Source organism: Wyeomyia smithii, chromosome 2 (genome assembly GCF_029784165.1).
Source record: "Wyeomyia smithii strain HCP4-BCI-WySm-NY-G18 chromosome 2, ASM2978416v1, whole genome shotgun sequence".
Taxonomy (NCBI): Eukaryota; Metazoa; Arthropoda; class Insecta; order Diptera; family Culicidae; genus Wyeomyia; species Wyeomyia smithii.
The window spans coordinates 250565062-250582260 of NC_073695.1; the positions used below are offsets into that span (position 1 = coordinate 250565062).

General features: G+C 39.4%; 1 protein-coding gene across 4 annotated transcripts in view; it reads right to left on the reverse strand.

Moving 5' to 3' along the window:
* Positions 1-2182: 2182 nt before the first annotated feature.
* Positions 2183-17199, reverse strand: part of LOC129722181 (6-phosphofructo-2-kinase/fructose-2,6-bisphosphatase) — a 48386-nt gene continuing 33369 nt past the window's right edge. The window contains exons 1-8 of one of the 4 annotated variants that reach the window (XM_055675467.1): positions 15701-16370; positions 15210-15496; positions 14847-14981; positions 13133-13390; positions 12854-13072; positions 12563-12797; positions 12374-12501; positions 3280-3740 (exon numbers count right to left, since the gene is read on the reverse strand). In XM_055675467.1, coding sequence (XP_055531442.1) covers positions 3651-3740; positions 12374-12501; positions 12563-12797; positions 12854-13072; positions 13133-13390; positions 14847-14981; positions 15210-15496; positions 15701-15782 — 1434 coding nt within the window. In that variant the 5' untranslated portion in view covers positions 15783-16370 and the 3' untranslated portion in view covers positions 3280-3650. Of the gene's footprint in view, positions 2339-2463; positions 3222-3279; positions 3741-12373; positions 12502-12562; positions 12798-12853; positions 13073-13132; positions 13391-14846; positions 14982-15209; positions 15497-15700; positions 16371-17199 lie in introns of those variants that run through there. The other 3 variants (XM_055675466.1, XM_055675465.1, XM_055675464.1) reach the window with 3 other exon arrangements.

Here is a 17199-nt window from a genome sequence, read left to right on the forward strand (position 1 = left end):
AAGAGTTTCATTTCTCTAACCCACCCATAACCACGTTATTAAGATGAACGGTGTGGTCTTAAATTGGTATGATCAAGTTAAATACTTAGGGCTAATTTATGATAAGAATCTTACTTTCAAGGAGCACATTGAAAATATCCAGTCAAAGTGCAATAAGTATATCAAATGTTTATATCCTCTTATCAACAGGAATTCTAGACTTTGTCTCAAGAATAAACTTTTAATTTACAAACAAATTTTTAGGCCAGCAATGTTATATGCAGTTCCCATCTGGACAAGTTGTTGTACAACCAGGAAGAAGACACTTCAAAGGATTCAGAATAAACTTTTGAAAATGATTTTTAAGCGTCCTCCCTGGTTTAGCACGAACGAGCTACATAGGCTCACTAATGTAGAAACATTAGAAAATATGTCAAGCCAAATTATCAACAAATTCCGACAAAAATCGTTGCAATCCTTAATTGCAACGATTAGCTCACTTTATAGTCAGTAAGATAGTTTTAAGTTTATTTTAAGTTTTGTTTTATTCCTTTTTTTTCTTGACAAGTAGGTTTGATAATATTTCTACAATTACATTAACTTAACTGCGAAAGCTAATAACATTCAATAATATAAAAAAAACGTACAAATATATATATAATAGTGTTGAAATGTCACCATTTGTGGCAGAACACACAATATTAATTCTGAATAGATATTAGTACATAAATAAATCATTACAAACATTCCCCCCTATTAAAAAAAACTTTATTCATCTTCACAAAATGCAAACTGTTACTAACACATCTGGAGTAGTTCAATCGTATTTATATACGAAAACAGATATTATAGGTAACCCAGTAGTTATTGGTTGCGTACTTTACAAACAGTTATTATTAGTAAACAAGTAGGTAGTGTTGCACGACAAACATATTTTTTTATAAAACATTCGGCAAGGGAGAACGTGTAGGTAGGCTAAGGTTTAGCGCTTGAGTTATTTATCCAATCGTTTTGTTGTCAAAGAATGAATTGTATATTTTTGATCAAGCATTCCAATGAACGTATGGTTTTTGCTGGAGAACCATGGAAAAATTAAGAAAAACGTGTATTTTCCGAAATATTAATAATTTTTCGAGCTTAAATTAGAAATAACTCGAAAACCGATGCCTTTAAAATGTTTACTACCAAAAGCTTTTTGATTCAAAATGACTTTCTGCATCTTTTAAAATCATCAGAATACAAATATTTTGAAAAATGTTTAAATTAGAATTTTTATAAAAAAATTAATGTGCCATTAAAAAAATATTTTTCATTTCTCCATCCTGGACTTTTTTTTAAAAAGTTGCGTATTAACGTCAAGTTTCTTTAAAAAAAAATTCAACTCTTTTTTTTTTTAAATTGAAATTTAATGTTTATTCTTAATTTTTCTTGGTCAAAAAAAAATTACTTTGTACAGTGTATATTTTTTTATGGTGCATTTTTAATTTCCTACAACTCATTCTTAGACAGTTTTTTTATACAATAAAAGGTTTCTGGGCTACAATGCTTCGAAAAAAACCTGTGCCAAAAAGCATACGCCCTTTTAGAATGTAACTCATGGGTGTAAAAAATCTCTCCACCTGTGAAAAATGTTAGTTTGCTAAGCCAAATACGTGTGCAATGTTTCATTCAAATCAAAAATGGTCGATATTCGACCATCGGTCATTTCGTGCGATTTGTCTCTATTATCATTTTTCGGATGGCAGCACCGTACATTCGTCCACATGGATACTGAAAAAATTGTTTCACCTTTCAGCAGTCATGTCTTGGCCTTGTCGTCAGTTGATTTTGACGTCAAGTATACATCATATTAACAATGTATAAATTAGTTCGACTTTTGCTCACGCGCAGCGACAATCATGTCCGTAAATTTGGCAAGAGTCAGGTATCTTGTTCTAGTCATCTTTGCTTACAGATACCAACTTATTTTCTTATATACTTTAGGTGAATTGAAAGTTAATTTAATTATGATAGTACTACTTGAATAAAAAGAACTGATAGATAAATGAGGTACGAAAGGGAATGGATGTCTTTTTGTTTACTGAATATTGTATAACACTTACCGTTCAGTATAGTACCACACACTTAAACACATTTTGTTCTTGCAGAATGCTTTTATTCAGGGGTTGTGAAAAGAAAATTACTTAGTAATTTACTCATCATATTTTCATTATACTTTACTCAGCCTTTACCTTTATTTACTATTATGTTACCCTCACACACATTATAGCACTAAGTGTAGTACGATAGTTTGTTTGCCCTTATTTCAATCCCAGTTTTCCTCTATCAAATCCTCTATCAACGGTTCCAGGTGGGCTTTCTGAAATGGAATTTGATAAATCGATAAAAAGGCAATTGATTATGGGCCTTCAATTGGTTAACCACGAACAAGAAGAATTTTCTTTCCGCAAAAAAAGCAACCCTCAACACCGATAGCAAGAAGCATTCGCGTTTTGAGATTTTATCTCTTGTTGAAAGATGTTTATTTCCACTGTTGACTAATGTTAAATCAATATATAATTATCATTCAGTGTTTGGATTATTTTACATAAAAAATGAACTACCTTACACGCTAATTATGGTTTCTTAATATTTGTCGTAGAGTTTGTTTTCATTAGGTTACATGACAGCTTGATTAATTACATATGTCTTTTCGGGTGTCGATTGCAAATAATTCGCAAAAAAAATCAATAAAACTTTTTGTCGCTATTTTAATTCACAATAAATCCCTCGTTGATTTTGAAAATCAAACTTTTTCAGTCTACCCATTAACATGTCATATTTTCGGTGGAAAATGGCAAGACTCAGATTGAACCATCTTGTTCAAAAAAATATTGTAAATGCCAGTATTATAGTGAAGTAAACCGTAGTGCTAAAAATCCTTAAACACTACAAAAAAAGTAAAAGTACTGAGAACGCGAACAAAAAAATAAAACGGACACAAACTTTTATACGCAATCGCGCTAGCACAGACATACAATGGTTGTAAGCTAGAGTAATATTATGTACGATGAACCGAGACGGTTGTGTTGATGGAGTGAAAGAAAACACACACGCGGGTGGAATTTGCGTCCCGTGGTCATGATGGCCAACTACTACAAAATGCAAGTTCTCGTTTGGGGCTGACCGATGCCGCCTTCCTACTCCAGCCGCAGCTCGCTCACCCGTTTGACAACGAGCTTTGGATCCAGGGAGCCGGGAATCTGCAAAAACATAGCAATGACGGATGGTTTCTATGGTTAAACGTACGCAGGGTTGGGTTATGTTTGGTTTTATGTACACGTGTTTTAGGTGAGCAAAAAAAACGTTTATTTGGCGCTATCCGAACGCAAAAATTATGAACAGTATAAGATAATAAGAGTATATGTATAAAATATGATTGCAGTTATTAACCTTAAAATTAATACAATTTTCATGATCGACATAACTGATCGCCAGCAATAATTAAGAAATCACATAAAACATTAAAACACATTTAAGATCTGATTACATGATGAGATATAAGATTGAGAGAGAGAGAGTCGATGAGACAATGTGATTGAAAATGGAATAATTTGTCACATTCACGGTATTCGTAGGTTGTGATCCGTTTACAATGTTTCGATGCTGTTTGCTGCACTTTTGTATCCCCTCTAGCGAGAGCAAGTGCCATTTCGTGATGATAGGGGAGAATCGTCACCGTTCAAGCTAAGTTCGTCGCTACCGAATGATTCGTCTGATATCTGCAAATGAAGGGAACACACAGTCAAAGGTCGGTCGGATGGGTTTTTGGGGGCGAACGCTGCTGGTGCTAGCTGGGGTCGTCTTGATACCTCGTTTTGTTAGTTTTGGTTTTTGTATTCGAAGTCAGGCTCGGGTCTGGAAGATTAGTGATTAATGCAAGTCCAACAACAACGAACGATAGGATTAGCGGCTGTTTAGTCAATTTGGCGATCCACTGAATTAGTGCGTGCAGTTAATTAAAGTCATGCTGGTTTTGAAGTAGAATACTTCTCTCAGGAAGTTCGGCTACATAGGGATGTGAAATGAAAATCTAAAACCGAAAAAAGTGAAAAATATGTCCAATTTCAAATGCTAATAAGTCGGTTAGTATTCGATGGATATCCTTCGTTCTTGCAGCAATAGATTGGAAAATCTTCCAAGATTCTTCCCAAAATAAGATAATTGTAATTTTATTATCCACACTATTGTACTATTGAAAATAGTCAAGCCTTGTCAAAACGAACAATTCGACCTCTGATTGGTCGTTATATGCTTGCTTCCCAAGAACGGTCGACAGGATTATATACCTCGCAATTGAAACCATGCTATTTGGCCTATATAAGAGCCTGTGTCAGCCGAAGCCGCTCATAATAGTTCTAGACAGCGACCACAGCAGTCGTCCTTCCTTAGCAGCAGCACTAGCCCTGTGGTTGGTCACCACATCTCAGGAGCAGCGCGGTTTTTCTCAGCGTGTGTCGTCAGACTGCCATTATTCCCCCCGTGTTGGGGCAGCATGAAGATTGCCATCAGGAAATCCAATTTTGGAAATCAAAATGCCTTTTTCAAGGCAAATAAACAAGTCATTGAAAGTTAATAATTTTTGACAACGCAAGCAAGCATTCTGTGTTGGATCCTAGCAATTTAAATCTGTCGCGCCCGGCTAATTCACTGAATGTGAAATAGCTTCCACAGTGCATGTTGTCCGTATATCTTAATTCCCCCACTGTTAGGGCAGCTCAAAGGTTGCGATCAGCAACCGATTTTGAACCGCAAAATGCCTTTTTCAAGGCAAATAAACGAATAATTGAAGGTTAATAATTTTCTGGCATCAACACAAGCGGACATTCTGTGCGGGATGCAATCAAATTCTGTTGTGGTTGTCTAATTTTTACTTTATTTAGTAAACCCCCCACTGTAGGGGCAGCGCAAAGGCTGTGATCAGCATAACCGACATTGAAAAAAAAAAAACTGCCCTGTGAGACCGCATTCACAAAGACAGTTAGTTCGACTATGCAGAGCTAATATGAAGTCGATTCAATCAATTAGCATCAACAGAATTTTGTCGTCTCCCAGCTGCCAAGTTGCAACGTGATGCAACAGCGAGCAAACGAAATCGCTTGATGTTACAAACCGCAATAAGATACGAGTTAAAACCGTTGCGTGTGTGAGAACAAGAGCACCATCGGTGTTTATTCGCTGGATACAAAAGTCAAATGCGAATTGAGGAATAATTTGTCTGAAGAACATTAAGGCATGAAACAACTGAACTGAAAGGCGTGGCCTATTTCGTAACACCCTTCGACTATAAAAGAGTGTTTCTGGGAAAACTAGCTACATTCATTAGTCGGAAGGTGAGCTGGATGGACCGTCCGGGTTGCGCCTGTGGCTGCCTTCAAATTAAACAAATCACTTGCCCTGTGGTTGGTCACCACGTCTCAGGCCTCTGCCTGAGAACGAACGCCAACGCGAGCGATCGGGCGAGATTTTTGCCGTACATCAGCCGGCACTTCCTCTAATGGAAAAGTTGGATCATTTTGTTCAGAAGAATGAACGATTGTTCTTTTGAGGACAAATAAAACACTTAATTTGAAGAGTTAATAGTTTTGGGTACCAGTAGCAGTATGGTAACAGCCTCAGCGGTAGATGCAGCCGGTACTTCCATGAGGCGGATGTTATAAGGAAGTATATGGAAGCAGCACGGCGAAACAGTTCGGGTGTGCTTAGACGCGCGTCATTTTTCGTTGTTGATATTATTCCCCACATGAAACGACGCGCTTTCGTACGATAGCGGCGGTATTAGCGGTAGATGCATTTGCCAACACTTACTCCAGTAAAGCCGAGTCTAATTTTCAATGTGAAAACACCTTTCTATTGTGTTGGCCGTGCGCATTAGGCCTCTGCCAGGCTAAACGCGAAAAGCGGCGCGAACCGATTCTCCCGGCCGTAGGTTAATGTACAGCTTTAAGTAGAGCTGTGTAAAAGTATTCTACTTCAACCTTGCGGTCGTGGCTTTGCACACAACCCTCCTGTGATTTTTTTTACTATTTTTTAATGACGCTGGTAGTTGTTAGTTGAATACGAGAATTTAAATACTTTTACTACGGGTTCTTCTCGTCCGTAGAGCTTCTCATCAAAGCTAAGTCAGAAACATGGCACAGAATTGGCTATGTTTTTATAATAATGAACTGAACATTCATTTCCCGTATTTCAATTTTCTGGTGTTTTTTTTTTTTAAATTTAATTTTTTTTTTTTTTTTAAATTTAAATTTAATTTTTTTTTTTTTTTTTTGCATACTGTAATTTGGAATACCAAGTTTGCTTCATCCCTTTTTTTTCAAATGATTTTTTCACATATTCTCAAATGAATATTTATTTACTTCTGTTTCTTATGTAGGATATCAGCTCTATTATCGTCAAGTTTGTCCTATTACAGTCCTAGAGCGTTTATTTCTTGCATCATGAGTAATCTTCCTGAAAAAGATAAGTTTTCTCCGACTTTATTAACCCCACGGTTGATAATAGAATAAACCTGACGGTAATAGGGCCGAAATCGCCTTCTAAAGGCCAGAAAAGGCCAAAAAAGAAAATAACCCCAAATTGAGCTCAGAAAGGGCAAAATCGCCTTCTAAAGGCCAGAAAAGGCCAAAAAGAAAATGATCCCAAATTGAGCTCAGAATGGCCAAAATCACCTTTTAAAGGCCAAAAAAGAAAATGATCCCAAATTGAGCTCAGAATGGCCAAAATCGCCTTCTAAAAGCCAGAAAAGAAAATGATCCTAAATGGAGCTCAGAATGGCCGAAATTGCCTTCTAAAGGCCAGAAAAGGCCAAAAAAGAAAATGATCCTAAATTAAGCTCAGAATGGCCAAAATCGCCTTCTAAAGGCCAAAAAAGAACATGATCTCAAATTGAACTCAGAACGGCCAAAATCGCCTTTTAAAGGCCAAAAAAGAACATGATCCCAAATTCAGCTCAGAATGGCCAAAATCACCTTTTCAAGGCCAAAAAAGAAAATGATCCCAAATTGAGCTCAGAATGGCCAAAATCGCCTTCTAAAAGCCAGAAAAGGCAAAAAAAAGATCCCAAATTGAGCTCAGAATGGCCGAAATCGCCTTCTATAGGCCAAAAAAGAAAATGATCCCAAATTGAGCTCAGAATAGCCGAAATCGCCTTTTATAGGCCAAAAAAGAAACGATCCCAAATTGAGCTCAGAATGGCCGAAATCGCCTTCTAAAGGCCAGAAAAGGCCAAAAGAAAATGATCCCAAATTGAGCTCAGAATAGCCGAAATCGCCTTCTATAGGCCAAAAAAGAAAATGATCCCAAATTGAGCTCAGAATAGCCGAAATCGCCTTCTATAGGCCAAAAACGAAAACGATCCCAAATTGAGCTCACAATAGCCGAAATCGCCTTCTAAAGGCCAGAAAAGGCCAAAAAAGAAAATGATCCCAAATTGAGCTCAGAATGGCCGAAATCGCCTTCTGAAGGCTAGAAAAGGCCAAAAAAGAAAATGATCCCAAAATTGAGCTCAGAATGGCCGAAATCGCCTTCTAAAGGCCAGAAAAGGCCAAAAAAGAAAATGATCCCAAAATTGAGCTCAGAATGACCGAAATCACCTTCTAAAGGCAACGAAAGGCCAAAAAAGAAAATGATCCCAAATTGAGCTCAGAATGGCCGAAATCGCCTTCTAAAAGCCAAAGCAAAGCAAAGCCTTGGTGCTACATTCCGATTCGGAACTCGACCTTCTGTTTATTATACACAGACTTCGCAGCCAACTGTTAAGTGTACAGGACAATTGCGGAGCCAGCGCTACGATCCTACTAACACTAACAGTCTCTCCCGAACCGAGACTCGAACCTACGACAACTGGCTTGTTAGGCAAACATCGTACCTCGAGACCAGCTGGGAGGTCCAGAGAAGGCCAAAAAAGAAAATGATCCCAAATTGAGCTCAGAATGGCCGAAATCGCCTTCAAAAGGTCAGAAAAGGCCAAAAAAGAAAATGATCCCAAAATTGAGCTCAGAATGACCGAAATCGCCTTCTAAAGGCAACAAAAAGCCAAAAAAGAAAATGATCCCAAATTGAGCTCAGAATGGCCAAAATCGTTTTTTAAGGCCAGGAAAGGCCAAAAAAGAAAATGATCCCAAATTAAGCTCAGAATGGCCGAAATCGCCTTCTAAAGGCCAGAAAAGGCCAAAGAAGAAAATGATCCCAAATTGAGCTCAGAATGGCCGAAATCGCCTCCTAAAGGCCAGAAAAGAAAATGATCTCAAGTTGAGCTCAGAATGGCCGTAATCGCCTTCTAAAAACCAAAAAAGAAAATGATCCCAAATTGAGCTCAGAATGGCCGAAATCGCCTCCTAAAGGCCAGAAAAGAAAATGATCTCAAATTGAGCTCAGAATGGCCGAAATCGCCTTCTAAAAACCAAAAAAGAAAATGATCCCAAATTGAGCTCAGAATGGCGGAAATCGCCTTCTAAAAACCAAAAAAGAAAATGATCCCAAATTGAGCTCAGAATGGTCGAAATCGCCTTCTAAAGGCCAGAGAAGGCTAAAAAAGAAAATGATCCCAAATTGAGCTCAGAATGGCCGAAATCGCCTTCTAAAGGCCAGAAAAGGCCAAAAAAGACAATGATCCCAAATTGAGCTCAGAATGGCCGAAATCGCCTCCTAAAGGCCAGAAAAGAAAATGATCTCAAATTGAGCTCAGAATGGCCGAAATCGCCTTCTAAAAACCAAAAAAGAAAATGATCCCAAATTGCGCTCAGAATGGCCGAAATCACCTCCTAAAGGCCAAAACAAAATGATCCAAAATTGAGCTCAGAATGGCCAAAATCGCCTTTTAAAGGCCAGAAAAGGCCAAAAAAGCAAATGATCCCAAATTGCGCTCAGAATGGCCGAAATCGCCTTCTAAAGGCCAGAAAAGGCCAGAAAATGAAACAGTTTTCAGCATTTTTTAACTAAATTTCAATCATATTTTATTTTGACCTTTTCTGTCAAATTGAAGCGTTTTAAACCATTTTGTGTTGAGTTCGGATATTCATTCTTTTCTATTCTTTCACAAGTCTTTCGAAGTTTGATATAGTTTTTTTTTTTTGAGTTTGGTATTTTTGTGTAGTTTATAGTTGCTTTTTTTATTTATGAGATATTAATTTTAGGATGCGTAAAATGAACGAGAACGGAAGGTGTGATTTATAAACCGCACCAGAAAGTATGGTCACCCTGGAAAAATGGTGCCTTTCAATCGTGTGTCGATCTCTGTGCTTTGAATTGGCTGCGTACGTTTGTTTACATTATTCCAGTTATCTACGTGCAAACACAGTGTTTTTTTTCGGTCTAGTTTTAAAATGCGAGGACTTTTACCAGAACGCCGTAGAAGAATCGTGCACAAATGGGGTACTGTGCCAAGTCGCCCCGGATTTATTTCACTGCTCGTGTCTGCTCCTATCACGTGCAACGACAGGGAAGGGAATCTGATTACCGATAAATCAGAGGTGGCCAGGCGTTGGAAACAACATTTTAACGTGCTGTTGAATGGCGAGGAAGACAGAGGCGTCAAAAGAAGCAAGATTTATATTGAGAAAGATGAACGGGCTGTGGATCCACCAACCTTGGAAGCAGTTAAGGAGCTACAGAACTGCAAGGCAGCTGGGAAGGACGGCATTCCGCCGAGCTTTTCAAAGTCTGGAGCGAACACTGTATCGTGGCATCCATCGGATCATGTTGAAAGTGTGGGCTGATGAAAAATTACCCTCGGATTGGTTGAATCTATCTCCTATACCCGATCTACAAAAAAAGGCCTTTGCCTGGACTATAGCAACTTTCGAGGCCTAACTCTTCTCAATGCCGCGTTTAAAACAGGGTGTCGAAAACCTGGAAAATCAGGGAATTTATTTATTATTTGCTCAGGGAAATTAGGGAAAACATTTTTAACCGAGACGCGGTTCTTTTTTAACCGACTCTTTAGCGCAAAAACTGATTTTTCAGCATAAATGGTTATTTTGGGACCTCTAGGGTTAGGTTCCAGATCCGATGGAACAGTTTTTTCACTGGGATTCCATAGTTGCACTTTTTTGTGCGAAATGCTAAAAAATATCAAGGAAATTAATATTATATTTCAGGGAATATCAGGGAAAACCAAGGAGTTTCATCTTGAAAAATTTTTCGCCACCCTGATAAAAATATCTCCCTGTTCCTGTAGCACAGCCTGAGCCTTTGTAGGAAATCTTTGTTGACGAATACTAATGTGTTTTTCGAGAGGGACACTCCACTACGGCCCAAATGTTTACTTGCGACAAATCCTCGATAAGTTTCGAGAATTCGACTTCCAGACCCCCCATCTGTTCATGAACTTCAAGGCAGTTTGCGACTCACTTAAAAGAAATGAGTTATGGCAGATAATGCTCGAACATGATTTTCCATCAATTATGAGACTGCTTCGTGTCACTCTTGATGGTTCCACATCGGACGCTATCGTGACGTGAGCTGGTTTGAAGCAGGGTGACGGGATGTCAAACTTATTTTTCAACATCGGATTGAAATATGCTTAACGGAGGGCTGAAGTGCAGAGAAATGACGCCATCATGACGAAATCTCACATACTCCTAGGTTTTGCGATATCTACATCATTGGTATTGACCGTAGAGCGGTTGAAGAGGCCTGTGAACCTCTCAAGAGAGAAGCTCCGATAGTTGGACTTGTCGTAAACTGCCAAAACGAAGTACTGGTAGGGTGGCTGGTAGAGAGCGTTGGATGTTAGTGCTGCGGTGGTAATAGATGGGGAATCATTAAAAGTATTCGACGAATTCATTAACCTGGGTACATTGGTGACGTGCGACAATAAGATTAGCCGTGAGATGAAGAGGTGGATAGCGGTCGCAAATAGGACCTTCTACGGCTTGCGTGAGCACTCTATAAAACACTGATTCTCTTGGGGCCCCGTATGTCCTTGAAGCATGGACACTGAAAAAGGCTGATCGATGAGTCTTAGTGGAAAATGGTGTTTGGCGCAGACGCATGAGCCATGAAGTGTACCAGGCAAAGAAATCAGCGGAAAAAACACGGCAGGCTACAATGGGCTGGATATATAGCCAGAATGCCGGAGGAACGATCAGTGGAAACTATATTTGGCAGGAATCCCGTTAAAGGCCGTGAACTTTAGGGTAGACCCAGCCCTCGTTGGATGTGTGCTGTCCCAGAGGATGCCCTGTTAAAGGTTTTAGAGGCTCGATAATGGGTCTGCCGCCGGAAAAGTAAAGTATGCAAGTAATTTCTCTCTTCTAATTTCAACTATTTCGAAAATTAAAACTTGAACCAAAAATTTGCCTCCATTTTCGTTTTTTCTAACCTTCAGATGCGCTTTTAGAATCTAGTTTTTTTTTTCTTTTTAGCGTGTTTTCATGTTAGAAATGTTAGATATTTTGAATTTTTTCGAGGTTAATTTGGCATACATTTTTGATTGGCGTAACTATTTCATTGGTGTTAGTGATATACTGTTGCTGTTGCTGCGAGATTCAAATCAAAATTTCGCGAAAATTCGCTGCCTGACACTTCTATCGTCCGCTGGTTGCTTTGTTCAATGTTATGTCGTGATATTGATGCCAATTACAAACGAATCGATGCATAAACCATGAAAATGTGGACGATTTTCGATTCAGCTGTAACACTTCATCGTTAGAACGTTTATGAGAGGCGCGAGGAAGCATGGATGGAAATAACGATTATTATATCTCTTACACTCTTTAGTAACAGGGGGATTGATCATGGAACGTTTTGACAGTATCTCAGTCCGTGAAGTTAAGCTTAAAATAAGCTTGAAACATTGATTCAATATTCTTCCATTGTTGTAATATATTACTTCACGAACATGACTGCGACATTTGAAAATACGATTCTAGATTTTATTTAGGGATTTGAATAATAAAACCAATCCAGTCAAATAGTATACAGGTCCAACAAAAAAAAAAAAAGGATAAGGGATCACAATATTTTCGAATTTTTTTTTCTTATTTTTCGTCCATAGAGACTGAAGAAAATTGAAAAATAATCTCTAAGCGTGAAAGTTGAAAGACCAAACTGTATCGTATAATAGACCTATAATCAGTTCGGTTGGTAACCAACTACTATTACATCAAATCGTTACAGTGTGACAAAAATAATTAAAAAATGAAACTTTAAAACCATAACATGCAATGTTGAACTTGAAATCGAAATGTTAGTAAAAAATCCAAGATGAAATGCAGTACCAGAGATTATGCACACATGCATTAAAAAAATAGTTCATGATTCTGACTGTTAGTCAACTGAAAATAACTTGTTAAATTAGTCCTTAACCTCAATCAACTATCAACGAGCAAGGAAACAGTGTCCAACTTACCTCTGGCTTGGCACGATGTGTGTCTACCGCGTCAATGGGAAGCTTGATATGCTCCACCTTGCACCCGTAGGCGACCGGGGTCAGCTTGATAATCGTATGCAGAGGCACTTTCAGATAGGGAAGCTCATCTGCAAAAGTAAAATGGTAAATATCCCCTATTGAAGCATATTTCGGCCAGCCGCAACTCACCTGCCGTTTTGTCTAGGAAATACGCCAATACACAGCGCAGTACGGCCTGGTGCGACACGACCAGCACGTTGCCCTGCCGTTCCAGCTCCATCATGACCGGTTCCAGCCGAACTACCAAATCCTCGTAGCTTTCACCTCGCGGGTAGCGATAAGCGAATTTGTTCTGATCACGTGCCTTGAATTCCTCCGGAAATTTCGATTGAATGTCCTCGTAAGTCATTTCCTCGCAAATTCCCTAGGGTTAGAAAAATTAATAATGTTTGATAAATAGATGTAAGTTCATCAACTTACAGCGTCGATTTCATTGAGTGCCTTCCAACGCTCCTGCGGAGCATTGACGTCAGCCACGGTCTGAATGGTACGTTTCAACCACGAGGTCCAGACCCGTAGTCCTTCGATGTGCTGTTCCGAAATAAACTTGGCCAATGATTGAGAATAACGGCGTCCTCGGTCGCTAAGGTTCGAATCGCCACCGATCAATCCCTTCAGGTTGTGCTCACTTTCACCGTGCTGCGCAGAGAACCCATCAATAGTTAGAACTTTTATTCTGATCTATGTAAGAAAACTTACCCGCGTCAGATAGATTGTCCTCGGGGTGATGTGAATGTTCATCAGATAGTACACGATGCGGGACTGGATGTGTCCCTCGTGCTTGTGGACGACCACCTTCTCACCGGTGTTGTAGATCTTCATGTACGACAGCATCTTCTCAATCTCCTCGTCCAGCGGTTCGTAGCGTTCCTGGTAGTGTTCAATCCGCAGCCGAAAGTCGGACAGCGCTTCGTCCATGTTCATGTTACGATAGTCAGGGCTGCTCACCTTCACTTCCTGGATTGATGTTAGAATCGATGAAAAAAGTTTAAATTAACATTTGAAAATAACCCTACAAAGGATCATCGAAAAAAAAATAACAAAAATAACGACCGAAACATGGTGAGGTTATGCACTTGTCCTTACAATCCCAAAGTGTACAGCAGTGGACGCGCTATGTTGTACGTAGTGCAAGGCTATTGGAAAACAAGTGTCCTTCCTGTATTTTATTTGTCATAATTTCAAAACTCTCATCAATTTTGTCCAAAAAATTTGTTTTGTGTAATTGTAAAAAGTTTATTGGAAGTATTGGAGTGGAAGCTTGAGCAAGGGGATCAATTTGAAAAATTGTGATCAAAGCAACACACATTTGTGCAGTGAAGGTGATTTTAAGTATCGTTTGGCATGTCACAGGTTAAAAATTGTTAGTTTTTACAGTCGTCACAGGTTTGGAAAACACAAGAATTAATAAAGAAACAGGATGGATACTCCAGTTACCAGCAGACCCCGAACAATGTTTCGATCGAATTATCGACCAAAGCTGATTAAAAACCAGCACGAACTTTCCCTTCTAGTGGGTACTGCTGTGGGTGCTTCGACAAGCACCAAAAATACCACCATTCGTACGCTTGCGAATGATACCGTAGCCGGAGAACACATCTCAATCCTAGATCGAACCGGTTGGAGCTACCGTGTGGAGTATGCCATTAACGCAATTATACGCGATCAAAGCGAATACCAAAAGGAGGTTTCCATTCAGAGGGATGTCAACCGAATGTTCAATGCTACCCTCAGTACAGTGTTGCTGATTGCGTCGGGTAACCTGGAAATTCCCGAAGAGCATCTCTTGTGGAGTGAAGCGTTTTTGCGCGGAGTTCGTGATCGCTACGGGAGACATCCGCCGAATGTACGCAAATTGTTAGGATTTATTAGGCACATCCACGAAACAGTTGGGAGAAGAAAAGGCGATACTTCAAGAGAAGGAAATGGAATGGACGTGACCGAGTTATTTACACGCACCTACCAGGACATTTTACCTGCCAACGCGACCCTGTCCAAGATTCCACCACCAACGGTGTGAGTTTAAACATTTGAGTGTGGGTGTAATAACAACGGGTGGGTTTGTGGAGAAAAACAAACAGAAACGTACACTTAACATACAGCAATACAAATAAAGCGGAATGACACGAAATGATCATTTTTTTGAAAAAGGAGAGGAGGAGTTTCATAGTCACCTCGACGTCGTTCGCTACAAGCGGTGGTAAGTACTCAAGGCCTCGAAGTTTATTCTAGGTTGGACATTTTGAATTGATTTGATAATTGATATATTTCAGCGAAAAATTGCGCAAAAAAGGTAAATCGTTGGAAGGGAACATTAAAGCAAAGTAAAAGAAAAGGAGAAGAATGAAATAATAATTGCAATATAAATGATTGTCCAATTCAGTTGGTGACGCAATAAATCCTTTCCACTTACCATAATATTCTGCTCAATAATTTGAGGATCGTCACAAACCGACTCCACGAAGAAGAGCTTGTAGCCCATCTTGTGCACGATGATTTCCTTGATCATTCGGCGTCGTTCGCGGGTAGAATTAGTGGCGTCGAATACCTGGTTGAAATGAAGATGCAATTTAAATTATTTTATTACGTTTATGAGTATTTTTGAATTTTTAAAATGATGTACATTTCGAATACAAAAAAATTAACGAAAAAAAAAATTTTTTTTTTAATGGATAATCTGTAAATTGACATCTCGTCATATAAAAATTTAATTAACCCGTTCGATACAATCACTTAATGTTTTAATGGTTTAGTAATAAAATAAATAAAACCTTACCGCTACTTCACCACCATTCTCCAGCCACTGGCAGACGTCCACCAGTGCCATTTCGGCACAGTGCTGCCGGATAGCCATGGCAGCTTCGTTGTCCGGTCGGAAGAACTCATGGCTGCGGTAGGCGTCGGTGGCGTGCCTCCGGTACTCGCCCAAGTTAAATACCTTCGTGTTGATGCCGATCCAGTTCAGATAGCGGGACAGCTTCTTCGAGATGTACGTTTTACCACGCGCGGGCAGGCCCACCATCGCGATGACATGTGGACTGTTTACATAGTTTGCCCGTTCACCTGGCAGAGAGAAAGAGAGGTTAACGAACAATTCAGAGGGAGAAATTGAGAATATCGATTTGCTGCTCGACGACGTTTTCTCTGATGTTATCATTATACTCTTTTTTTACTTGTGCTTTGATATATCAAACAATATAATAAATCGTCAGGCAGGTTTGCTTATCGCACAGATTGAAGAAATAGAGCACAAAAGGTCTCGCATACCGTTACCAAAGGTCTCCTTGTTGAGGAATTTCCACCCGAGTGATTTCATGGTATCATTCGTGTTATCGTCTTTCGCCGCCATTATGTTGCGAATATATGCTTTTTACGCACTTTGATCTAATCAGTTCAAAACTTTAAGGATCACTTTTTGGATGGTTCTAGATAAAACTTTCCAAACGTTCACACGCCTATCACCAATAAGAGTCGTTGTCACTTCAACTAATAGTAGGCCTTCTTCCGCTAGATTCTCTCACAGGATTGATCTGTGGCTTGCAGCAGCCGCAAATTTTCAATACGTAACCACTGCACACTGTTATGACTATTTATGGCAACAAAAATGGTATTTTTCCGCTCCCTTATCAGTTCTAGTTAGCATAGGTGTTCGATTGACCGGGGAGAGGTGCCCTACTGGCAGTAGTTTAGCTTTCGATACCTTTTCTGTCGGTGAAAACTGTGTCAATCACAATTACAGATTATTGGTCTATGAAATATTAGTTAGACTACAGCAGCTTCTTAATAATTGTATAACTGCAAGATTTGACGATTTAACCAGTAAAACACCTACGCAAACTTTTTCAACTTTTATTAGCAGTAAAATTGAGGTATATTATTGCCACGAAAGTAATCGCACACACAACACTATCAACTCTTCGCATTGAAAGCAAAAGAGAGAGTACGCTGTGCATCTATTTTACCAAATTTCTATCAAGTTTGTATCAGAAAGGCAGTGTGGGATCTTTCCCAGAGAACGTGACTATTTTGGGAATGCATTATTTACTGGTTCGAAATCGTTCAATCTGTGTTGGAAACTTGTACGCAGATAAACCTTCCTAAAAAAGAATTTTCTGTACCGTTTCGTAATTTCAGAAGAGCCCCGGGACGCCATCGTTGCTCGCTGACTTGGATGGGCATTTAACCGTCATTGAACGCAAGGGGGAGAACCGTTCTCCGTAGCGCCCTAGCGAACGTATGAGCGCAGCTCTGTATCATCAAACCAGTTTCGAGCGAGAGACGGCTGGCTGATGGTTTGGCATTGCGAATGACGGTGAGCAGTCAGACAATGACGAAAGGCGGCGAGACTACCACCGAAGCGATGTGCCTTCACGCGGACACGTGCTTATTATGCGTTGTCTAGTGGTTGCGAGTGCACGAGTGTTGGTGCAATCGATGGTGGACGAAACCGACCAGAAGAAAGCAGCACTGAAGCTCAATTCGATAGGGTGGCCGCGCAGGCATGATGACGGCTTTGATTTATGCATCTAAATATTAACTGGTAATGTTTAAATTGAGAGCTAATTTCATGACACTATAATTTATATTGGTATTCCCAGACATTAGTTAGCCATTATTTCACGTTTAGACATTAAAAAATCTTTCCATATTCTAATCAAGTTTTAGAAAACAGCATTAATAAAACCTTTGCATGGGAATAGTACTGATGATCACAACTATTTTCAATAGGGCCTTAGGAAAACTTGTCCACTAAATTTGAGGAAGAT